Below are 25059 nucleotides of genomic sequence, written 5' to 3'. Positions count from 1 at the left end.
TAGAGGCCCTGAGGACTCAGCAGAGGAAGACAAAGTTAGTTCCCAGGCACAGAAGCATCATGAGTGAGGAAAAGCAACCCCCCACACATAGAATAGTCAGTAGATATCCCAATCAGGAAATTGTAATCCCACTTAGCGAAATCCACGGTCAGGGACCACGATGAACAGGAAACCAGAGCCATGAGCAGAAACAGACCAGATCCCAGCGATCCAGGAAACCATAGCAGGAAAACCAGGTGATGAAGCAGTGATGTTATCTCAGGAAGCGAGGACATCTGGCAAAACTCAGCAAAGTATCAAAACACACACACATAGATGGAAAAGAACAAATAAAAAAACACTAGTACTATATATACTTGTGTGTGCTATGTGTATGGAGTTTATGTAAAAAGAGGTCAGCTTAAAGGAGTAGATGCAGTAAACTACGTGTACTGGAAAAGTGTTGCAAAAAGAACAAAATCAACAAAACCTTATAATATATGTAAGGGAAATGAAAGCTTTTGAGCAAAAATGTTATAAAAAATGGAAGAGCTAAATAATCAGTAGCTCATAACTGGTTATAAATTAAAATTTAATTCAAAGGAAATCATAAAAGTTTTGTAATAAAGTAATCATCCATCCATTGTCTGAACCCACTCTGTCCGCGTAGGGTTGGTGGGGGGTGGGTGGGGGGGGGGGTGCTGGTGCCTATATCCAGCGGTCAATGGACAATCAGGCGGGGTACACCCTGGACAGAGAGCCAGTCCATCGCAGGGCAAAACAGAGATCATTAAGTAATCAATGTAATAAATATGTATGTATTTGAAACGTATTCTTAAAAGAATTGATGAAGGAGTACAGGTATGGACCCCATTTCCGCATTCCTGTGGCAATCTGCCCCCCAATTTTATTTGCACCTTATACACTTCCACCGACGACATTCCACACAAACACACACTTAGGGCCTTGCGAGTGAGCACATCCAATGGCATTTGGCAGGGGGATTTCTCAGCCTCCTCCCCAGTGCCGGTGCCCACTTCCAATTTTAAACTGCACTTAGACACTGATGGCTGAGGGTGCAAGTGGGGTGGTGCGGTGGCATCAGCTGGCATAGGCCAGACGATGCCCGCACTGCCCGCTCACCAAAGCCATGGATTACACCTCATCTACATTCACTAACACCATATTGGAGCAGGCGGAGGGAGACTAGGGGTCTTAGCACACCTCTGTTGTCACTTGGCTTCCTGGGGCTGGAGGCTAGGAGGGAGATCTGGCCGTCTGGTTGGGGTCTGGGGTGGTGGGTTGCTGTGCTCAGCGTTGAGCGGGGGAGCCTGCTCATCAGCACCCCAGCAGAAAGGGTCGAACTCTTGGAACCGGTGATGGTTGTACCCAGTGTGCAGCAGCACCGGGACCAGAGTGAATAGGGTGTGTATGGGGAGCATGAGTGGGTGTCCGGCGTGCATTTTTGTAAGTCTTTGGTTGTATGTGCATGTGTGAGCATGAGGGAGAGAGTGTGTGACTGTTTGTGTATGACTGTATATGTCAGGTGGGGCCTTTGACTCCTCCCTTCTCCTGGGACTTATTTTGATGATATAGATCTTCTCCTCCCCTCCTCCTGCCACACCTGGTGTGGGGTGCGGTGCCTTGGTCTGCCTGGGTCGTGGCTCCCGGGCCACGGAGTTTAAGATTTTTGGCATCTGCCTGACCAATCCCGGTAGCTGCCTGGTTGGGTCTGGGTCCCTGGACTCTGCTGGGTCCCCGGCGGGGGTGGTCGCCCCTGGGTCCCAGGTCATTGGGTGCCGGGCTCGGCCGGCTACGGGGTGGGAGGCTGCGAGCTGTCCTGTGGGCTTGCCGCCGATATCTCCCGGGACTCTGCCGGCTGCTGGTTGTGGCCCCCCGGGGCGATCCTCTGCGCCTCTTGAGGGGAGCGGGGGCTTTTCTGGTGGCAGTCTCCTTGGGGTTCCTGTGTTCTGGGGCAACTCCTGGATCTCTGGGACTTGGAGCTCCCTCCGTCTCCTACACATCTTTGGGGGGCAGATCTGTGGTCCCTCACACTCTCTGTTGGACGCTCCTATAGAGAAACCTTACATAAACAAGCGCGTGTACACACACAGGTGCTCACATGGTGCTCTCAAAAGTATGGAATTGGGCACGTTCAACACATGTCTTAAGACTATGGTGGGCACTTAATGCACTGTGATTTATTATCGTGTGATTGTTCAGTTAAACAATGTTGATTTTATATTTCTTCATCAAGTTGACGCCGTGATAGCTTGATCTTGTTGTATTGTTGTTGTGTCCCATTTTTTTTCTCTTTCTGCAGGTCTAGAAGCAGACTCTTGTTCATTTTTGTCTATTTTTGTGGAATTCTGCGAATCAGAATTCGACATGCAAAAGAGGGCTTATACAAACACCACAAAAAACCAAGCCTCGCATCAGAAACGAAGGTTCTGATTGGATCAGACAAAAGGAAATGTGTCATGTGGCTTTAGCATTACTCTGTGTCATCGCGTGTCTAGTGCAGCCGTCCAAGATTATAATAACTTGTAAAATACTACCGATCACAGAATTATAATATCAAGTAATAACATTGTCATTTCACAGAATGATTGAACATTGGATTCACATTATAACTGGCAATACAAACGTTGTTTGATTATGTTTTTATCAAAAGAGTTCTCCGTCTTGTCTTGAGCTGTAAAGAGGTGAAGCAGTTCAGATGAGCAGAGGCCATGAAAGGCCTTGGCCACTATCTCATTTAGATTAGGCCTGTGTCCGAGACGTTATGTCTCCACTCGAGCAGATGCAGCAGAGCATGACCTTTAGGTCAAAAACAGGACATTTCATGACGCTACGCCAGGTGTGGGCTCAAAGTGTGAAATAAGCTCAGCCATCTTATATAAGTCAGCTGATGTGAGTGGAGGAGGAGAGGATTTCAAGTGTTGAACTCGGACACTCAAAATTTGAACATCTTTTTTTTTTCATCATTGATTATTTTTGTGGAGATGGTTTCAAAAGAGGCTTCTTTCCCGATTTGGCCGAATCGGAGCTCAGCTGGAAACTGAATTGATCAGGAAGTCATTCTTCTTTTAATAAACTTATTATTTATCATTTCTGGCGTATTCTGGCAAGTCAGAATGTGCTGTGTCTGGAAGGCTTTACCAAAACGTTGGTCAGAAAGCCATGCCTTCCTTCAGATACAAAAATGTTTTTAACCTTAATATGTATCTTATTGTAATGTGTATGAGTCTAGATAATGATTACCTTGTTAAATCAAACGCAAACTTCTTTGTGATATAAATGGATCATTGTAAGAACAATATTCATATTAGATTCATTGAATTAAACACAGATTATTCAAACATTTAATTAAAACATCTTGTTCATTCATCACATATGATTATTTAACTTATGAGTTGTAAAATCATGGTGTGTTCACTTGTTCAGAGTGAAGAATGTTGACGTTTGACATTCATGCAGAGAGTGTAGGACCTTGGGAGAGAACGTTTGTTTGAATGTGTTGTCTTTATGGACTGTCATCACGACTGTCAATCACTGAGCAGAACCTTCTGGTTCTGGAAGGCCAAACAGAAAGTGGATTTATGCTCTTGTTGAAAATTTATTATGTTGGTCAATATATAGGTGAAAATTGACCCTTTTGGACATTACAGATGTGAGGAGAAGCAGCGTGGGGGCAGCTTGAGTTAACCATGCTAGCTTAAACTCATGTGCTAGCATCACAATATAGTACAGATTACTATCATGTACCAGACAGTTAAAATAGTCAGTTAATATTAATACTAATGAGCGTCTGTAAGCTGTCTCATACTCCTTAATATCCGTTTACCTAACGTAATTTAGCTTAGAAAGAGGGAGAGAAATGCCTGTCATCCAGTTCTGGAGCTCATGCGGGCTTCTGTGAGCTGGATCCGATCCCAGTCCAGCTGGGATTTAAAGCTGTGCATCCTCTCCTGGTGGTCCAGGTGGCGGTTCTAATCCGGTTCCGACCCAGAAACCAGCTCGACTGGAGCGCTGAGCCGCGCAACTTTTCTGGTGATCGGTTCTGAACTGGTTCTAATGGTGATCTGAGATCCAGAAATCCATATTTATTGTTTTAACGCCACCATGGGTCTGTGGAGCCCAGCGCCGGTCCCTGACCTGGTTTCGACCGATGTGGGCTAAGATTTAGAAACAAGAGCCTTTTTTAGAAGCTTTGCTGAGAAAGGACACTTTTTACTAGAAAACTCTTCTAAGTATTTTACAACCAAATATCCACAATAAGCTTTTCCAACAGGATTTTTGGGACAGCATTTTCTATGAATAAAAAAATAATTTCACCTGCAATTTGCTCTTTAAGGGCTCAAGTACACTTGAGTCCTGGCATGTTGAAAGGTGTATAATCTGAATTAAACAAAGGGCTGTCGATCTGCGAGCTTTCCTAATGCACTGCCACATGACTTCTCCAGTTTTGATTTTAAGAAAATTAGACTTACACTTATTGATGATGACACATTGTTAATGCTTGTGTAAATATGACAGAACACTCAGAAAAATTCAAGGAAGCAGGTTTTGAAATAGGACTGCTAAAGTTTACAGTGTCAAACAACAATTAACCTGTGTTTTCCCACAGATCCTCCACCCTACAGCCCAGCCGCCCATGCACCCCCGTCAGCCTCGGAGCCTCCCATGTGCACAGCCAATCAGCAGGTAACAGACATCACCTTGTTAAAAAGTAAACAGATATTTAGCGACAGACCCAGAACAGATTAAAGAACGCATCACGGAAAAAGTCCGAAAAGATTAACGTTCATTCACCCGTGAGTGAAGGAGTACAAAATACGGAGCAAACATGGATGGAAATGATGAGTTTAGAGGCGGCGACCGCATGAAGAGTTGGATGAGAATGAAGGACAAATATGTCCGTGTTATAAAGTCTCTGAAATACATAAACACATTAGTAAATACGCTATCGGGGACCGGACTGTTATGGTGGTCGGATACCGCACAACAGCGCTACGCCCTCTGTTGCACACGTTCTGCTGCTGTTTCTCACCAGTATCAGCTGATGGAGGGCTCTAGTTTTGTTACGCCATTCGTGTCAGCAGACACGGTAGGGTTGGGGAGGGGGACGGGGCATGACGCTTAGCCTGGCGGGTGGCCAAGCAAAGCCTGGCAAGCTGCCAGGCTTATGAAGCACTGGGGGAAACCCTGCAAATGGTTTAGGAGAATTTTAGCATCCAGGAGGAAAATGTTGGGAACACAGCCGCAGATCTTTGGGAAGTTGTGTCTGTCCACAGGCATTTTCCCACTGCTTCCTCCTTTTCTTGCCATTGGGAAAGCTGTGTAAACTCACATCACTCACATTTGTCAGGTTTAAACATCATACACAAAGACATCATACACAAAGAAGAAAAGAGACAAAAGTCAGAATTCTGTTTTATACTCGAGGAGAATGGAAAAAAGGTCCGACCAGCACAGTCTCCATTGCACCGGCAGATCCTCTAAAACCACTCTGCCTTTGAAATCTGAGCGTGTCCTTTTATTACAAGCTGGGCGGGTCCCTAGATATATGCCTGAGGATGGGGGGAAATCACCACTCTCAGTATTCAGTAATTGTTACAAGTATCACACAATGAGCATAATGTTTTTCTAATCAGTGTCTAATCACATGATGTGCAACAGATAGTTGCACGAGTCAGCAGATATCCTTGGGTCACATTAGGTCAGGACCAAGGCTCAGCATTCTTAAAGTCTCCTCACGACACTTCAAACAATACAGCAACTGTTCAGCATAAATGGTAAAATATTTAAATGTAATAAAAGCATAAAGCATGATAAAATAAAACACATATAATTATCTTAACACCTTGTCGTCCTCTGACTGGAAATTACATCCAAAAGCAGCACAATGCCACATTTTACTTCATTATTAATACAGTGAGCGTGTAAACAAACACTAGCGTCAATGGCTATTCTTCCAAGTGCAACTAATATATGTCATCGCCCCCAGAGTGAAAACATGGCATCCTACGTGTGTCAAAAATGTACTAAATACTATAGATTTATAAATAAACAACAATATTTTGTGTTTCTAACAACATAGTTTGGTACAACACAAAACTTGTGGCCAGAGTTCCTTTTAAAGGGATAAACCTTGTCATCATTTTGTTTTGAACTTGATTGTATTTCTGCGTACATTTCAAGAGCTGAGCAGTTAAAGAAGTTGATTTTTTATCATTAACCTGTGACAGTTTTGTTGGACTGTGGCTCTCAGCAGGCTGGCTTACCTGAGGAAGTGCAGGCAGGATCGGTGGTGGTGAAGGTCCACTACACCTTCAGCATAGCTCTGTCCGTCCCCTTGGACACTCCTTATCATCAAATGAAAGAACTAATTGCACAGAAATTGGGCCAACCAGGATCTCTGCTGCGTTTCAGGTAAACACAGATTTCCCGCCTGATTTCACTAGACATTCCCAGGAGACTGCAGAATCACAAGTACTCAAAGCTCACCACAAAACCCCGCGATATTTAACATGAATGTTTGGTGGATCCCACTTCCCTCCTTTGCTTTCGTTCTGTTATCAGATGTAAACAGCATGGGGCTCGAGTGCTGACACCTCTGAATGAGGAAGCAGAAGCCAGTTTCACTGTGCAGGAAGTGGCCGAGGCTGGCAGACTCACCCTTTGGTGTCAGGTGAGAACTTTAGCTCTCTTCAGTGACCTGAAATAAACCCCGCCCCAACCCCACTGACAGGTTAACTGACTCTTTGCGCCACCTGTTCCTTTTCTGTCACTCTGCTTGTTTCTCTAGAAAGAAGACCCCCTGGCAAACCGTACCATCCTTTACCAAATGGTGGCGATATATAACTATGGAGGTCAGGGCCCAGAGGATCTGGAGTTCAGTGAAGGCGACACCATTGATGTCCTGGGGCAAGGTTTGTCCCTACAGGTTAACGGGTGGAGTTTTATTCTTGCAGCTTCAGATGAAAATGGAAAAATGAGCATGTTTTTTCTGTGTTCTGGTTTAGTTAATGATGAATGGCTGGAGGGACACTGTGCAGGAAACATCGGCATCTTCCCCAGCTGCTTTGCCTACAGAGAGAACCAAGGCACCATCCAGGACCCAGTGTATTAAAAGCAGCAGCTGTCTCTAATTAGCCTGATCTACGTTTGTGTTTTAGATTGTGGAGGGTTGAGCGGTTTTAAAAAAAGAGTTGGAGAGAGGTCTAATATTTGACAGCGTGGGTCTTTAATGAGACAGATCTGCTCAGAACATACAAACAGCCTTGTGGACCAAAGACCAAAAACAAGAAAACAGCACTTCATTTATACACTTCTGCTACGAGCACGAGCTGCGCGTGCATGCGCAAGTGTCCAATTCCCAAACTTGGTCATGTCCCAATGGTATTACAACAAGTCTTTGACATTTGGTTGGAATTTTCCACTTCATAACAGATCTTTCCAAAGTTAGCTTTAACTTGGCAGTTGCACTATGAGAATTAACAGCCCGATCTAAATACTGTTAATAGAAGCCTGGACCACCGGCCATGAACTTATCTGATAAAGACTTCTGCAAGCAATGCATTCTATCTCTAGCTGGAAACAGTCTTCAAAACAAAACTCCTGTGGAGCTGACCGGAACACATGAACTTTCCCATCAACAATCAAGCTTTTAACCCAAAGATTCAAAGTTCAGCTCCATACTCTTTGTACAGATGACCTCTTGACCTTTATGGCCACTACAGTCCTCCCCATGGTGGTTTAGACCACCATACACTATCGTCGTAAATAATTAAACATGTAATGTTTATCAATAAATGAATGCTTAACTGAGTAACAGAATAATGTAACAGTATGACTGAAAATGGAAACACAAGGGTATACCAAATGACTTTGAAACTAAAATTAATAAAGGAATGCATGTGATGATGTACCAGAATAACACTGCAACTTTACCATGTATATGTGATGTATAATGATTAAGTAACTGAAAAACAAACTTGATGAGTATACAGATGAGATAATAATAAATGAAACAATAGATGAAACATGACTTTATCATTAACTGAACTTGTCAATTCACAAATGTAATGCATGCACACCCTGTAAGGAGGCAAAAACCTGTCTGCTGTACTTTAACAGGGAAAATTCCTCTATGTCCTCCCCGACCCACGGGACGAACGTCGCAGCACAGAGCGCGCATGCGAGGCTAGCCTAGGGGCATTGTTGACATTCATGTCCTCATCAATCATCAAAAGAAAAACACAAAACAACAAAAACACATGAAAATAAACAGGTGACAAATGTGATGAATAATGAGTAATTAGCCTTAGCAAAGATGTAATGAAACTGTGTAAAGTCCATAAAAACCAAAACCCATACTGAGCACTTTAAAAGTAAGCAATGGCTTGAGACTCAAAAATGCAACTATCAAAGTCCCGATTGTAGTGTTATGATCAGTGATGGGAATAACGCCGTTTCAAATAGCGGCGTTACTAACGGCGCATTATTTGGGTAATGGAATAATCTAATTAATTACTTTTCCCACTGTTGCAATGCCGTTACCGTTACTGGGGACGGAAGGTTATGCGTTACTATGTGCTTGTCGAACTTTGAGCAACAGTGTGAGGCTTTCTGACCGCCACACTTCAGCTGCAGCCAGGGAGAGAGAGGTGTCGGTAACGCACTTACAAACACGATGATGATTGGCCGGGTGGGAGGAGACCCTCAGTGTTCTCACTGTCTCAGTCGCTGCCTGCTGTAGACCCAACAGAGCAGTGATGGGAATAACACCGTTTAAAATAACCGCGTTACTAAAAAATATTTTTTCTGTAATGAGCAATTTAATTAATTTCGTCTTCTTTTATTACAACGTTGTTTCTGTTACTGATAAGAAAATGCGTGCGTTAAGCAGCGCGGTGTGTTGAAGCTGTCATCAGCTGATCAGGAGCTAAAGAGGCAGATGTTTTCATCCAAGAGCATCACGGCCGTGAAGAACGAGGAAGACGTGATGAAAAGTCTATGGCTGCAGGTGTGGATCTGCAGCCGTGCCCTTAGCGTGACAGCGGGACGTCCCGAAGGTCCGCTCACCTGTTCATCACTCAGACGTCCTGATCTTCTACCTTCCTAGATCATCCAGCTGTAACCTGTTTCTGATCATGTAGTAAATGTAAGTCCTCCATCAGGCTTGTGCCTCTTCTAGTGTCATTTTAAAGGATTTTATTTATTTATTTAACCGATACTAGATTAGCAGCAACAGAAATGCTGCTAAAAACACACAATTATGTCAAACTGGAAAAATTAAAATACTGTACAAAATTACCTTCATTTCTGTAATTTAACTAGACTGAGAGACCATTTAAAGGCTCGGGAACCTTTACAGGTGTTTCTATTTGCAATTTTAAATTTTAGCTGATTGGGGTCTTGTTAAATATCACACAGTGACCTTTTAGTAGTCTAGATTAGTGTAATGTTCCTATTAGTAGTTCCTCCTGTTAAGTGCTTATTTATTTAAATTATTCAGGTTTATAAAAAACATTTTGACATACATTTTATTATGTTCCAGTCATTAGTCATTTATATTTCACTACTGTATTAATTTATAGTGAACCAAGTGTAGTGTTAAAGAGTGTAACTCGAGATAGAGAACTATGGAACCGACGAGTCTGGCAACCGAAATCACTCCACCTTCTACGTCCTGGCAGACGGAGGAGGAGGAGGGGGACCGGCCGGCTCAGGCAGAGGCACCTGGGCAGCCGGTGCTCCACGAACCGGTGCTAAGGCTCGAGTTGGGCGTCCTTTGACATCACCGACCGAGTTCCCCAGAAGGGTCAATTGTGCGGAGAAATAACAGAACAGGATGAAGAGCACACCCCAGAGCAAGCCGAGGTTTAGGCATATAATGAATATCACGACAGAATCAACGGAGGACCAGGAGTAAGACACTGGTCGAAACTTGAGACCGGGATCTGCCGACAACTCACGCATCACTCTGTTCACCACACCCACTCGAACCACGGTTGGACCGTCGAATGTAACACGATCCATCATCGCTGGAGAAAGAGCAAAGAAGATTCAATTCAATTCTTTATTTCACTCAAAGTTTAAATATGTTCGTAGAGACAAGTTAGAGGTAGCTGGGGGTGGATACCAACTGCGGTTGATAGCAGCCCGAAATACGCGACTAACAAAATGTACTTTACCAGACCTGGAAATGGAAACCAGCGACATTGTAGGTTGTAGAGTGGTGCGGCCTTGCCAGGGTTCGGAGCAGGTGGAGGCTCCGGAGGGCCCTTGTTCGACGCGCAGGTGCAGTCAGAGAGATCGGGGTCAACCAGTGGTGGTACAGGGCACCGGACCCCCTCGCCTTCTGTAGGTGGGTCACCAACCTCTGGGCTAGAGGTCACCAGCGCCTGCTGTAGCACAGTAACGTCAGCAATGTCATCAGCCTGTCCTTCGGCAGGGGGAGTCCCCACCGCAAGGTTCTAGGCTTCAGCCGGAGTATCAGCGCCACCCTCAGTCCCCCCTTTGGCAGGTGGTGTCCCCACCGCAGGGTGCAGAGTCTCAGGTGGTGTGTCACTGCAACCGCCAACTCCCACTAGGGTAGGTGTTTTCCCCACCTCAGTGTGGAGTGGTGTTGCAGAGACTACTCAGACTCTCTGGAGGTCACTGACCTTACCAAGGTCAGTACTGGATTGATTGACCAGGTTGACGGTTCCGTTGATTTTGTCACCGCCTGAACATGCAATGAGGTGCCCAAGGGACGCCAAGGGCGTCGGCTGAGTTGCCCGAGTTTGGAGTGTCCAATCCTTAAGTGAAATGCTGGCTTCAAGGCGTCGTATCAGGTCTCCTCCCACTATGAAAGGAAACGCTTCGACGTTAGTCACAAACACTGGATGGCTCACGGACATGTCTCCCACTGTGAAGTTGATGGACACCACATCCGACAAGGATACTCGGTCTGCAGAGAATTGTTGGATCTGCCTAATGCAGGTCGTGAGTCCTACGATGTGACCCTGTGCAGCTGCAGCCATGCGGACCTGCTCCCAGAGAGAGCTGGACATGATGGTATAATCTGAACCCGTGTCCATGAGACCCTCACAGTCCAGCGCCCCCTCCAGGGTCACCGGAATGTGAGGTTTATTCATAGGACCACGTCGGGTGATACGGCAGAGAGCTCTTCGTGGAAGTCTGATCGGTGAGCTCAGTTTGCTAGGTCTGGTTTCAGGTTCTGTGGGTGCTAGAGTACTAGCGACGACAGAAGCAACCGCAGCAGGTCTCACCGAGACCTCAGGTGTCGATGAATGCACCGTTGTGGCAGGTGTCGCCTTTGCAGGACCTGCTTCCACAGGCAGGTTGAGGAGGTTCTACCGCAGAGATGCACAGAACCAACTCACGTACCATCGAATCTTTCAACAGGTCAATAAGTATTTCTCCCAGTGCGCGAAATTTGTCTGGAGATTGACTCCCAGAATCAGTTCTCAGCCTTGGGACAGGACTGTGGTCCTTGCGAGGGTTACGTGGTGATTTTTGGCCTGAAGGAGCGTGTCCCTAGCTTGGGCGAGGCGACTCTCTCCTGTAGGAGCCTGGCGAACCCCCTTTTTTCTGAAAGAAACACGATGTTTATCGCGTCCTGGTCGTGGTGTCTTAGGGTCCCCTCCACGAGCTGGTGGAGGGGTCTGGGGTCTGTTTGGGTTTTGAGGCCTGTTGTTTGGAAAGCCTTTTGGCTTGAGGTTGTTATTAGGTTTTTGGGCCTGTGGTTTGGGTCCAGCTTTTTGGTTTTTATTTTTATGAGTTCCGGATGTGGTACCCTCGAGTCGCAGCGAGGTCTTTTCCTCCACCGCCAGAACTGATGGACTGCTCAAACTCTTACTGGATTTACCAAATCGTGTAAAGGCACAGCTCGCCATTCTTCTGAGCTCATCCATGGGTGTGGTTTTAGGGTCCACGGTACCCATGTATGGGCTATACTGGGCATGTAGATTCTCAAGGAATAGTCCCTTAAAACCTTTTTCCTCTTCCATCCCGTCCTTGCATTCCGTACCAAAGTACGCGTTGAAGAGATGTTGATAGAAGACTTGTGGGTCTTCAAAACAACTCTGTTTGACTGACAAAGCTAACTGTATGCCAGCCTCCTGTGAATTGTAGGTGTACTCTTTCCGAACTGCAGCTTCCAGCTTTTCGTTATCATTCGCGATTAAATTACGCTTGCAATCAATAAGCGAACCCACACCATAGGAGGTCCACCTTATCAGAAAAATCTTGTCCTCTAGGGTCATTCCTGGACATCGCAGAAAGTGATGTCGGAGGTCGCTCAGGTATGCGTCAACCGGGTACGACTTGCCTGGTTGAGGGCTGAATTTCTTGATGCTCTGAGACATCCTGTAGATGTCAGCTATGGGCACAGGTGCGGTCAGTTGAGGAGGTGGGTAGGGATGGACTGGCTGAGGAGCCAGGTACAGATGGGCTGGCTGAGGGTAGCCAGGATAAAGGGCGTGTCTAGTGGCTAGAATAAGTCATTTACTTATTAAAACATATTAATCATAATATTGTGATTTCACAGATCGGTCACATGGCTATTATTGACTAACAGTTGTTTTGATGAGCTTTTATTGAAAATAGAGTTCTTTGGTTTTTAATAAAAGAAAAGGATGCAGTCTTCTCTTCTGTCTTCATTGCTGGAATGTAAACAGTTTAGAAGTGAATCCATGACCTTGAGGCTGTTTCATGCACTCTGGCAATGTGTCAAAGGGACTGTAGAAAAGATTAAATAACCTTGTCGAAATAGCTCCTTCATCACTTTACATAAGTAAGTTTAATTAACCAATTTTTCTTGCATTCTTTAATGAAAAGAGTAACTAAGTAGTTATTTTTCTTTTATGATCTCGTAACTCTGTAAGTAACTGAGTTACTTTTTTGACAAAGTAATTAGTAACTATAACTATTTACTTTTTAAAAGTAACTTTCCCAACACTGGATATGATAAGATAACGAAAAGAACAAGATCAGCATCCATGTCGTCGTCGTAAAACAAATTAGTATCTTCTTTAAAGCATCTGAAGTAAAAGTGCTTTGCTAAATCAATAACTTGAATTGTTGCAATAAGTTCTCCTCTTTCCTCTTTTATTTATTTATTATTTTCCACTTGCTTTGATTCCAAGAAAGGTTTGTAGAAGGGGTGAATATGTAGCTTTTAAGCTTAATATATTACCTTTACTTATGACCAATAAGATGTGATATTCTATATAAATATAGAGTATCACTCAGATTGGTCTTTGAATGTTTAATCAGAAGAATTAGGATTTCAGTGATCAAACACACTTCGTATCAATTCAGACAGAGTCAAGTTTATAAAAAGTTCTATTGGGTTTAAGTCAGGGGATCTTGAAGGCCATTCAACTGTTTCAATTCCTTCATCCTCCAGGTACTGCCTGCATACTCTTGCCACATGAGGACGGACATTGTCGTGCATTAGGAGAAAACCAGGACCTACTGCATCAGCGTAGGGTCTGACAAAGGGTTCAAGGATTTCATCTTCATACCTCATGGCAGTCAGAGCACCATTTCCTAGGCAGTAGAGGTCTGTGCGTCCCTCCACGGATAGGCCTCCCCAGACCATCACTGACCCACCACCAAACCTGTCATGCTGAACGACGTTGCAGGCAGCATAACGTTCTCTTTGTCTTCTCCATACTCATTCACGTCTATCACAGGTGCTCAGGGTGAACCTGCTCTCATCTGTAAAAAGTACAGGGTGCCAGTGGCGGACTTGCCAATTCTGGTGTTCTTGAGCAAATGCCAGTCGAGCTCTACGGTCATAGGCGTCATTTTAACCAGGGACGCTGGGGACATGTCCCCGGCAAAATTTGTGATTGGCAGCTGTGTCCCCACCCACTTTCAAAAAAGCCTGCTGATGATGATTTTTGTTTTACCAGCTCAGATCTTATACCAGGGGTCGGCAACCTGTTCCCATCAAAGAGCCGTTATTACCCATTTACCACAGTAAAGAAAACACCGCAGCAGCCGCGGCGTTGTGGGCGGGGCCTACCCTCAGACATCAGAGCGCTGCTCACAACAGGTGACAGCAGCCGGACCCCGGTACCGATCACTCGCATGGGCGTCGCACCCGTGGGGGATTCAACACCCACACTTTTCCAGCTGTTTGCTCACCTCCACACCAGTCTGGTTTCTCTATGTCGCATTCACTCTGTTTGCCTCATCTCCTTCTTCACCTCCCGCTTCTGACAGCTGATGTCGGGTTTCCAGGAGAGCAGGAGAGGGAGGGACGGAAGAGCTTGACTGAATTCATAATTTTACATCTTGACATTAGCTGTACAAAGTCTGAGTTTGATCAAGTGAAGAACAACCATTTGCAGAGGTTTATAACAGGCGCGGTGCCAGGTTTCCATTTTTGGGTGGGCCACGGTAATTCTGGACGGACCTTAATAAGCAGTGACTTAGTGAAGCAGGCAGGTCGCGCTAGAAAATTTAGTTTAAAAAGACGTCATAAATGTGTTCCCCCGTCATTTTTATTTATAAAATATGAAGTAAAAACTCACAATTTAATTTTCATTCATTTGTCATTAATATGTAGTCTACACCCGTGCGTTAAGTGGACCATCTTCCAGTAAAAGCAAAGCATCCAGCCCACCTCTCCAAATGCGTAAAATGTGCATCAGCCGCTAGTTAGGCGCGCCGCGCGCACTGTCAGCTACGTCAGCCCAGGCAAGAGCAGAGCAACTAGAGAAAGAATAGAGGATAATTGTGTCTGGATGTGGATGGAGATTACATTTTACAGCAGCCTGATCATCATTTAAATACGTAAACTATCACCTGTCTTCTATCCACGCTATCAGCATTATTTTAATTGGTGTGTGTGTGTGTGTGTGTGTGTGTGTGTGTGTGTGTGTGTGTGTGTGTGTGTGTGTGTGTGTGTGTGTGTGTGTGTGTGTGTGTGTGTGTGTGTGTGTGTTTTCCACTTCAAACACGGGGCTAACCAACCAGACCAGCGTGTCCAGTAACATATTCATGTTACAATTAAACTTGATTAACCCCAGAGCCATGTGCACTGTACTGACTGTAAATGAGGGGGAAACGATTTAATCGGATCCGTTTCTTTTCAACATGGTTTAATGTAAAGTTTCATTCAGTACAAACTTTAGTTACACCAATCTAACGAGACATAGCCTGGATTTGTATTCTGAACAGTTTAAACATGTTTAAAACGGAGACGTGCGTGACGCGTCTAAAATTCGCACCTGCTCCGCTATTATGGAAATTAAACTAACAAGATGAATAACATGAACTTATTTTAGGCACAGACAACATCTCCCACACTTTTGAAAAGCTTGCAACGCGCCTGGTCGCTCATGTACGTCAAAGTTATCTTTCATAAGAAGATATTCAATAAAACGATTTATATAAAATGGATCCAGAAGTTGTAGCCCGTCTCTGCCGACAATATTTAGATATTTTTCACCCTGTTGGTGGTTTTACTGAGCAGGTGCCACTTTTGTCATACGTTTCTTTTTAAAACATGTTTAGACTGTTCAGAATACAAATCCAGGCTCTGTCACATTTGATTGTTGTAATTAAACTTTGTAGGTCGGGAAGGTCAGAAAAGGATCCGATCAATTTGTTTTTCCCTCATTTACAGTGACGGAGATAACGGCGCAGTGCGCCTGGCTCTGGTGTTAATCAAGTGAAATTATATCTATTTTCACAAGAAAACAGAACAGTTAAAAGCAGGGCTTGAGTTGACCGGACAGTTCCCGTATTTGGCCGTTTATTTTGATGGAGAATAGAAAGAATTACCCCGCCGCATGCAGACGAACTGACATTTTATTCGTTTCGCAAATCGCAGATGTAGCTAAATCACCCAAGAAAAGATTTCCTTCTGAACATCTGAGCTGGACACTGCTCAGCGCAGCTCACAGTCAGTGTGTACGTACGGTACACAGCGAGCTGAAGATGTGGAGAGGGGCTTGGAGCGCGTTGCAGAACCAGAGCGCATGCGGGAAGGTTCCTTCCACTGAAGTGAGAGTTTTCCAAACCCGGTCTTTCAGAGAGACTTGTCACTTAGAAAATGTTCCCTGATGATGAAACTTTGGCTGAATTGTGCTTGTTCCTGTCTCCAATGTGGCGTCTGAGGAGAGTCCCAGAATCTCACATCGTCTTCAGCTCAGAAAGCGCCGATATGATTACGCACAAGCGTGACGCGTCAACCCGGTCTCACAGTAGACCGGATTGGACCTGTTCAGGCTTACGCAGACAATCTTTACATTTAGAATTAGCTTACAGATGTAAAATTAATGCAGTAAAATATAAAACATTTTATTTAAATATCAATTCATTATTTTACAAGCACAGAGAGCCGCATCAGATGGATGGAAGAGCCGCGGATTGCCGACCCCTGAGCTAGGGCATGTGCGGAGGACACACACACACACACACACACACACACACACACACAAGCAAAATATAATTGTTTTCAATTACATTTTCTTAGGCCCACCCACAAATGAGTTTCTGGCTACGCTAATGGTGACTTTTGACAGACTTCTCTGAGCTCCGCAGCCATTACACTTTTCACCTCGCGCACCCCCTAGCGGCAGCTCACCACACTTTGGGAATCCCTGCCCTAAAGCGTTCTCCAAGACTTGAAAATAGACACGGTTTCCTTAACCATTAATATAAGTGATGATGCTGATTAATTACCCTTTGTAAAACAAAAATGAGGCTTTACTGCATGTCACAATTGCAGCTGAGTATCTAAGACACGCATTAATAAGAAGAGGCATTCAGTCAGCTAAGAAGTCTGATGAATACCGAGAAGTTGTTGTGCAATGAGTTATTTACCACTATTTTATTTACTTTCCTAATCATTTAAGATATGATAGAAAATCTAGAATAAGCTATAGAGCAACAAATATGGAGAAACTTGACACTACGGTTTTCCAAATCTTAAATCACACTTACAACAATTTTGGCTGGAAGATTATATTGACATCTAATGGCGAGTTGGACTAAATCCCAGGTTGGTAATCCTATTTCTTAAGGCTAATTTTCTCAGTTAACTATGCCCTGCAGTAGTTTAGTAAATTTTCCACAACTCTGACATTTCACTAAATCAACTGATTGTTGCCAAAAAGCTTTTTCCATGACCTTACTGCAGCAAACACTCTCCACTGGGTGGGACCAGAGGAGTCTCTTTGACCCTGTTTGTAGATCCAAGATGACCACAGTCAGTGATTAAAGTCCACATGTTAGCACACATGTTCCTCCCCCTTTGTCCTTGTTTCATCTGAAGCCGGACAAACAAGCTTCTGTCCCATAGTGCTCCACCATCTTGATGTTGTAAACAGTTTCATGAATGTCAGTCACCACATGTTCATCCACAGCTTTGGAGGGGGCTTCTGAGTCATTTTGGGTAGAAGCCAGACCCAGGAAACCTTTTGCTGCTGGTTTTCTGTCTCTGTGACAGACCAACCCAGTAAAGTTCATGTCGCCACAGATCAAAGCAATAATCTTCCTTAAAGTAATATGTTGATTAGGTTGAAATGACAGAACTTTCTCTTTAACAAGCCAACGATGGCTTCCAATAATTAGTCGACTTAACTGACTCAAAGATAAATCTAGATTACTTCCTAGGCATAATTGTTCTGAATCATCAAATTAGTTCTACACAGGTTTTAATCATTAGGCACAATCTAACCCAAATGCAAGTTTCCCTTCATTTTTATTTATCTATTTTTATTTTAGGAGAATAACTGCCAGTCTTTCAATTACAACATTAAGCTAAAAGCTCACATAACTGATGCCAGAATATAAACAGCCTGGTTACTATGGCACAGGTTTTAGACGGGTTACTAAAACAATTAGTTTATCTGTTTTTTTTTCTTCCCATTATTCAGCGTCTCAGAATCCGGTCACTAATGCTAGTGGTCTTTAAAGTTGAGGCAAAACAATTATTGGTTACATTCAGACTAAGCCCGCCATTTTTTCTTGTGAAATTCCCAATAAGTTTGATGTTTCACATGACCCTCTTCTTATTGAAAAAAACAGGTGGATCCAAGATGGCCAGCTTCAAAATGGCCTCCGTGGTCACCACCCATCTTGAAAAGTTTGCCCCCTCACATATATTAATGTGCCACAAACAGGACTTTAATATCACCAACCATCCCATTTTATTAAGGTGTATCCATAGAAATGGCCCACCCTGTACTCTGGGTACCCCTCCTCTCCATCCCGATGAGTCGTTAGCCTCTACTGAGAGGGAGTCGTGTTGATTAGATGCAGGAAGGTGTGACCTACACTGAAACTGCTTAGGAATGAGATCCAAAGCTGCATTATAGGTGCTGGAAAGGTGAAATCTAAGCTCCACCCCTATTTAAAGTGGGTTTTCCACATTTGACATAGATGATTTGAGGCAGTGGTGGTTCTACATGCAATTACTCCCTGGGCGAGGCCCCCTTTGAGCCCCCCACCCCCACCCCCCCGCACGCACACACGCATGTTTTCTACAAACAGGCATGTTTTATTAGAACAACTATTGAACACTCATTTTTCTAAGTTGCACATATTTACATTAAAGAGCAAGTCACTCCAAATCAACATTTTTTTCCTGATAAACTATATAAATGAGTGTCTGATCGTGCTGCAGACACGTGTAGTCAATAATGCGGCACTTTAGTGCATTTTAGTTAAAATTTAAATGTTCTGCCTAAAACTGTCAGTGTTCCACCGTCGTCAGGTAAAAACTCTGCACTGCATTTGAATTTAAATCTGCCGTCGCTATTGGCTAAGAGGTCCACTATGATGTTAGATGGTACATTATGATGTTACAATGTCGTGAGTGTGTGCATTTGTTAGTGGCTCCACCCTCTCGGTCTGCTAGGCAACAGCATTTGTTGCATTTTTCAAACAGGAAGTGGGAGTGGAGTAAGAATCTGGTAGGGGGTGACTTGCTATGAAGCTATCAGAATGTAAAGCAATATACATTATATACTGTATCAAAATATATAGTCAAATATACAAAAACAAACAGTAACTAAATATTAAGAATATATGAACATAATATATAATAAATATCCTAAATAGCAAAAATATTTCACATATAAACTAAAGATAATCACTACAGCATTGCACTTAGAACTAGGGGTTGTATTAACTAGTCGACTAGTCGACTTCACGGCTCTGTAGTGACTTTTTATGCCTGTCATCGACTAGTCGCTGTCATGTGATAATGACTGACAAGATGCAGTCCTCCAGCAGGTGATGAGCCCCTGCGCGTCGGGAGGCGGAGGCGACGCGCTGTGCCAGAGCGGCGGTACTGACACCCGCGGTAAAACGGACATTTAACCAAACTGTGACCTTTTCCCTCTTGCAATTTTACCTTCCCCTCACCCCCATCCTAACCTTAACCAGCTTGCGCATGCAAAGCTCTGATCGTTGACGCGCTCCAGACATCTGCGTCCTGAGCACGGCCACAGTAACAATATCAAATCAGGTGTCGCCACCTCAAAAACAATTTAAACACACGATCGTTCATGTCGGCTCATTTCCTTTTATGTTTTCTGTCTTTTATTTGTGCCTGATGCGTTTCGCTGCTGCGGAGCGAGGCTCTTCACCTGTTTTGTTCTCCGGAGACGCACCCCCAAGATTCCACTATCTCCGCTCCGCTCCGGCACGAACTCCGCAGCAAAAACGGTCCCGTTGTAGTCGGCCGGCGAGCAGCGGCACTCCGCTGTTTTCTGGTCGGTAGATCTTTTAGAACTGCAGTTCAAAGGTAACTCATGAGGTGAATATATATGAACCCAGGTAGCAGTTTCTCTTTAGGATTGAGAGGAGATGCAGGAAGATAATAAACAGGCAGGACAGAAAAATAGTCAAATAAAAACAAGTTAGTTTTTGTACCTGCTGGTTGCAACAAACAGACACCATTGAAGGTCATCAGAAGTGAGGAACAGAAAATGAAATAATTATTTTAATGTTTAGAGCAGCAGGAACTCCCGAGAGGCTGCAGGCGCATCAGTGAGTTTGCGGCCGCTGCGCAGGGGGAGGGGGGAGAGGGCTGAAGCAGGGGGAGGGGGGAGAGGGCTGAAGCAGAAACTATTGTTAAAAGAAATGTGTTAACTTAAAAAATTATTTCTTTCGATTTGGGCGCAATTTTAATTGTCAAAAACTCCAGCGAACCTACCGACCACCCCACCCCCGCCGCTTCAGGTGTATGACGTCATCAACAACTAGTCGAAGTCGACTCGATTTTCATTACTTGACTGTCGACTAAAAAAAAATTGTCATGCAACACCTACTTAGAACAGAAAACACAAACTAAAATTAAAACCTAACCTTGATGCAAAGTCATCAATAATGTCATCATATGAAATCTGCTCCCCTACTGAGTGATTGATACTAATCAGAGCCAGGTGAGTGAGCCGCCCCTGAAACATAGGTGACCTCAGGTATGACTTGATCAAGTTTTGAAAAGCTCCTCTCAGCTTGAGCCACAGTGACTGGCAGAGCAGTCCAAAAGTTGGGGTAGATCTCCAATAGATCTTTATCATGATCCATAATATTTTAGAATTGCCTCTGAAATTGTAATTTAAACTGACATAAAAAACTGTAGACTACCAAAAATGCCAACGTTTACAGAACAAATCATGTAAAAAATAATCAGTGCAGCCATCTGCAATAAATAAACAGGATAGTTAGTGGTGACTGGGGAGTTTTCTTCTGCTTGTAGAGTCGTTTTATTTATTATTATGTGAACTTGATCAACATGTTTGTTGTTGTTCAGGCAGGCCACGGGCTGCAGCGAGCATTTAACAAATCCTAGTTTGAATCAGTAAAAAACCATTCAAGGACTTTTTTCGAACCATTTGAATATTTGTTTCAATATTTCAGCCCTATTAGCTCTGTTAGCAATTAGTTGACCGAATTTAACCGTTAAAATCTCAGTTAACTGGTTAAAAAATGGAAAATCTTTCTCCTCTTTTTTTCTTTTTATTCCTGAATGGGGCACCAGGTGGTTTTAGCCTTTTTATGTTCATCTCTTCTGTTTGGCTCCTGACTCAATAAGTTTCCTTTAGTCAGGACTAAACTATTTGACCTTGATGGGGGGGTGACCACAAAATCTTTGTTTTTCCTTTTTTTATTCGGTCATTTCACACAATTCAGAAAAGCCTGAAAGAATGATAGGCCTGTGTTTATGATATTATGAATGAAATGTGTGTTAAATGGAAGAACGTTGAGATGTGATTGACTTTAGCCATGTTAATACAGTTGATTCAGCCCCTACCCGCTCATTTCATTTGGGAAAGACCCAGAGGTGAATTCCCCCGCCGCACCCCTCCCCTTCCTGTGGTGCACCTGAACCCTCAGTCAGCAGGAGCGCCTGCAGCTGCAGGGGGCGCCAACTTGCTGTTTCCAATCCAGACACTGTCATATGACAGATAATAGAAAACCTCGGTGCGGCGCAGATTTATTTTTTTATTTTTTACTCAGCGCTTGTGCGCCCCTTTTGTGTCATGACAAAATGCCGCCCCGGGCAACTGCCCTGTCTGCCCGTGCCTAAAACCGCTACTGATTTGAGGGAGGAGTAAAAGAAGCTATCTTCTCTGTCCAGAATGTGTCCCTTGTCCTTCAGTTGTAGGTGGACTGCAGAGTCCTGACCTGAAGAGGTGGCTCTCCTGTGTTGTGCCATGCTTTTGTGTAGTAGTTGTTTAGTTTCAATGATATAAAGATCTGGACAGTGCTCCTACACTGGAGTGCATAAACGCGCCACTGAGCTTCTGTTTGGGTGTTTTGTCTTTAGGATGGACCAGGTTCTGTCTGAGGGTGCTGTTGGGGTTAAAGTTTGCAGGGATGTCGTGTTTGGAGAAGATTCTTCTAGGTTTCTCTGAGACTCCTGCCACGTATGGGATGATGGTGCCTTTGGGCCTGTTGTCCTTTTCTTTGCTGGTTGATGCTTTGGATGGAGAAAAGGACAACAGGCGCAACGGCACCGTCATCCCACACGTTGTAAGGGTGAACATAAGCTAACCGTCAACAGCACAGTAATGTACATCGTGCTATTTTAAATCAAGTCACTGGTGGAAAACAATCTCCTTTATTGGCTTTAAGCCCACTGGCTCTCCATGAATCGGCACTTGACCTGTGACATTTACTTACAACAACAAAGCATCAACAATAAAATTCTGATAGTTCAGACTAAATACACTATATTACAACCTCCACTTAAACAGCACAGATGTTAACACTTCATTTTAACAAATATTCTGCAAAGTGAAACTTTACTAGTAAACTTACTCAAATGTAATCATACGGTTTTCTCATTCTCCAGCACAGAATGGAAGTTTGGACATCCCAAACCTCTGCTTCTAAACAACAACAACAAAAACATCCTGCAGATTTTCTCTGGAGTCCTACTTCAAAGAGCCAAATAAGTAGTGGCATATTTTGTCTCAGTAGTAGGTGCACCAGTTGCTGTAATCACTAGGCATCAGACCGCCAGTGATGAGCAGGATGAGATCCACAAACCACCAAATTCCCAGACCTCCAAGGGTTAGCAGCTTCCCAACAGCAGTTCCTGTATGGCCCAGGCAAAACCGGTCAACACCAAAGCATCCCAGGAAGAACGAGTACAGCAGTGTGGTAATGAAGTAGTGTCCAGTGTACCTGTGAAATCAGAATCAGGAGGGCTTTACTACCATGTGTGTGAGAAATAACGACATTAGCACTTATTTGATGCAAAAAGAAAAAATTGAGATGAGCAAAATTAAGAAACAAGCACAATAAACTAGAGAAACAGCTACTATATATAGTGCTGATCATAAAGGAGTACACTCCCTTTAAAAAGTATGAATTTAACAGCAGCTTGTGAACAAAATAACAGTCTCCAGAATGTTCACCAGGCTGGGTTTATTGAACACGTGTTTAACCCCATAACATAAATTAAGGTTAATAATAAAACTTAGAGCACTAAATCTTCAGTTTTACTAAAACTGGTTGAATGAATACACCCCACAACAAAAACTACTACATCTAGTATTTTGTATGACCACCGTGGTTTCCAAGGACAGCACCATGTCTTCTAGACATGGAATGAACAAGATGGCGACATGTTACAACATCGATCTCTTTCCATTCTTCAAGAAGAACCTCTTCTAGAGCCTGGATGCTGGATGGAGAACGACGCTCTACTTGCTGCTTCAGAATACCCACGGGTGTTGGACTGGGTTCAGATCAGGAGACACACTTGGTCATTCAGTCACCTTCACCCTGATCTTCTTCAGAGATGCACCAGCAGCTTTAGATGTGTGTTCTGGATCGCTGTCGTGTTGGAAAAGTGCACGAAGACCATGTGCACGGAGTGATGGCAGCATCTTCTCCTTCAGTATAGAGCAGGACATTGTTGAGTTCATGACACCAACAATGAGATGCAGCTTCCCAACACCAGCAGCACTCATGCAGCCCACGTAAGGACACCACCACCACCATGCTTCTCTGTAGGCACCTGAATTTGTCTTTGAAATCCTCACCTTTACGACACCATTCAGTTTAGAAACCATTAGATCCAAAACCAGAGATCTTTGTCTCATCGCTCCAGAGTCTAGAGTTCCAGTAGTCTTATTGGCCCTAGCACATCCTAGACAGGTTATTTGTGCGTGGGCTATAGCAGAGGCTTCCTTCGTGGACGATACCCATGCATGCCATTCCTCTGCAGTGTGCACCGTATGGTGTCACGGGAAACGGTCACGCCAGTTTGGCTTTCTACTGCTTTAGCCAACAGCAGTGAACTTACATGGTGGCTTTCTTCAACCCTTCTCATCAGCAGACGCTCCTGTCCAGATGTTAACCTCCATGGACGGCCTGGACGTCTTTGTAAGTTGGCTGCACTTCCACCTTAGCAGTCCCGAAATTATGGAATGATCTTCCATAATCAGTGCAGCTCTCCACGTCAGTCGAAGTTTTTAAAAAGGCGCTGAAGACCTGGCTTTTAATTCTGTCTTAGCTGTTATTTAAATGTTCTTGTTTTTTGTGACTTCTTTTGGGTTTTTATATATATTTGTTGTTTTTATTTGTTTTCTTATTTTGGTCCTGTTCAGCACCTTGGTGGCATAACAAATGTCTGTAAGGTGCTTTTATAAATAAAGTTGATTATGAACGTTCTTAAATGTTTGGATCCCTTTTGCTACAGTATTCTGACTGACATGTAAAGCTTTGCTGATCTTCTTGCAGCCCTCACCCTTTTGGCATAAAGAAACTACTTCCTTTCTCAGATTTTGAGACATTTCTCTTCCATGTGGAGCCGTTGCTGGCAGCATGAAACGGGAACGGACTTTCTTTGTTCAGTAATGCCCTTTTATAGTCACCTGTCTGCTGGACACCTCTTAACTGAATCACTAGACTCACCTGTGGTTGAATGCCTGTTAATTAGAATTCTCTCATCTTAAGTGTAGGGTTAGGTTAGGGTTAGTCATTAATTGGGGTTTACTCATTTACAACATGGGCTTGAATGGATTTGTTAGGAAAATCACTTTTTTGTGTGTAAAAATGCAGGCGTGCAGATAGGGTGGGGGACGGGGGGATCTGTCCCCCCCAGATTCAGATCGACCCCGATCCGTCCCCCCCAACTAAGGCCAGAAAGAAAACAAAATCGGAGGTTTAGCGCTTGAAGCTCCTTTTTCCAATTACATTGAATGCAGCATGACGTAAACAAACACAGACTCCTGAGGCGCCAAAGTGGTTGCTGCTAGGATGCAGGACGAAGTAGGGTTGTCACGGTATGAAAATGTAACCTCACGGTTATTGTGACCAAAATGATCACGGTTTTCGGTATTACCGCGGTATTTTTTAAACGGTGTTGCATATGTTCAGAAAGCATTGATAGTCCTGTTCTACACAAACTGAAATAGTTTAGAAAAGGTTTAACAGTGTTTATTAAACCTAAAATAACACAAAGCCTTAGCAAAAGTGCAACTTTTCACAAGTAAAGGAACAAACAGCTTCTTTTTCTGGAACATGTTACAGTAGTCAGTGCAGGTTTAAATGATACAAATCCAAACATTCAAAACATAA

At 43.8% G+C, this 25059-nt stretch overlaps 2 protein-coding genes across 7 annotated transcripts in view; one reads left to right on the top strand and one right to left on the bottom strand.

Annotated features, from left to right (window-relative positions):
• LOC107373078 (NADPH oxidase activator 1) overlaps positions 1 to 7139 on the top strand; it is a 104691-nt gene extending 97552 nt beyond the window's left edge. For 3 of the 4 annotated variants that reach the window (XM_070546308.1, XM_070546305.1, XM_070546306.1), the window contains 5 exons: positions 4610 to 4686; positions 6254 to 6414; positions 6565 to 6673; positions 6791 to 6914; positions 7008 to 7139. In XM_070546308.1, the coding sequence (XP_070402409.1) occupies positions 4610 to 4686; positions 6254 to 6414; positions 6565 to 6673; positions 6791 to 6914; positions 7008 to 7114 (578 nt within the window). In that variant the 3' untranslated portion in view covers positions 7115 to 7139. The remainder of the gene's footprint in view (positions 1 to 4609; positions 4687 to 6253; positions 6415 to 6564; positions 6674 to 6790; positions 6915 to 7007) is intronic. The other variant, XM_070546307.1, reaches the window with a different exon arrangement.
• Positions 1 to 25059, bottom strand: part of tm2d2 (TM2 domain containing 2) — a 119650-nt gene that overhangs the window by 70445 nt on the left and 24146 nt on the right. Inside the window, exon 4 of one of the 3 annotated variants that reach the window (XM_070546309.1) lies at positions 22072 to 22656. The exons of the other annotated variants lie outside the window; for them this stretch is intronic. Coding sequence (XP_070402410.1) covers positions 22443 to 22656 — 214 coding nt within the window. The 3' untranslated portion in view covers positions 22072 to 22442. Of the gene's footprint in view, positions 1 to 22071; positions 22657 to 25059 lie in introns of those variants that run through there. 3 annotated transcript variants of the gene reach the window in all.

Source organism: Nothobranchius furzeri, chromosome 17 (assembly GCF_043380555.1).
Source record: "Nothobranchius furzeri strain GRZ-AD chromosome 17, NfurGRZ-RIMD1, whole genome shotgun sequence".
Taxonomy (NCBI): Eukaryota; Metazoa; Chordata; class Actinopteri; order Cyprinodontiformes; family Nothobranchiidae; genus Nothobranchius; species Nothobranchius furzeri.
This window is presented reverse-complemented; position numbering and strand designations above follow the sequence as displayed.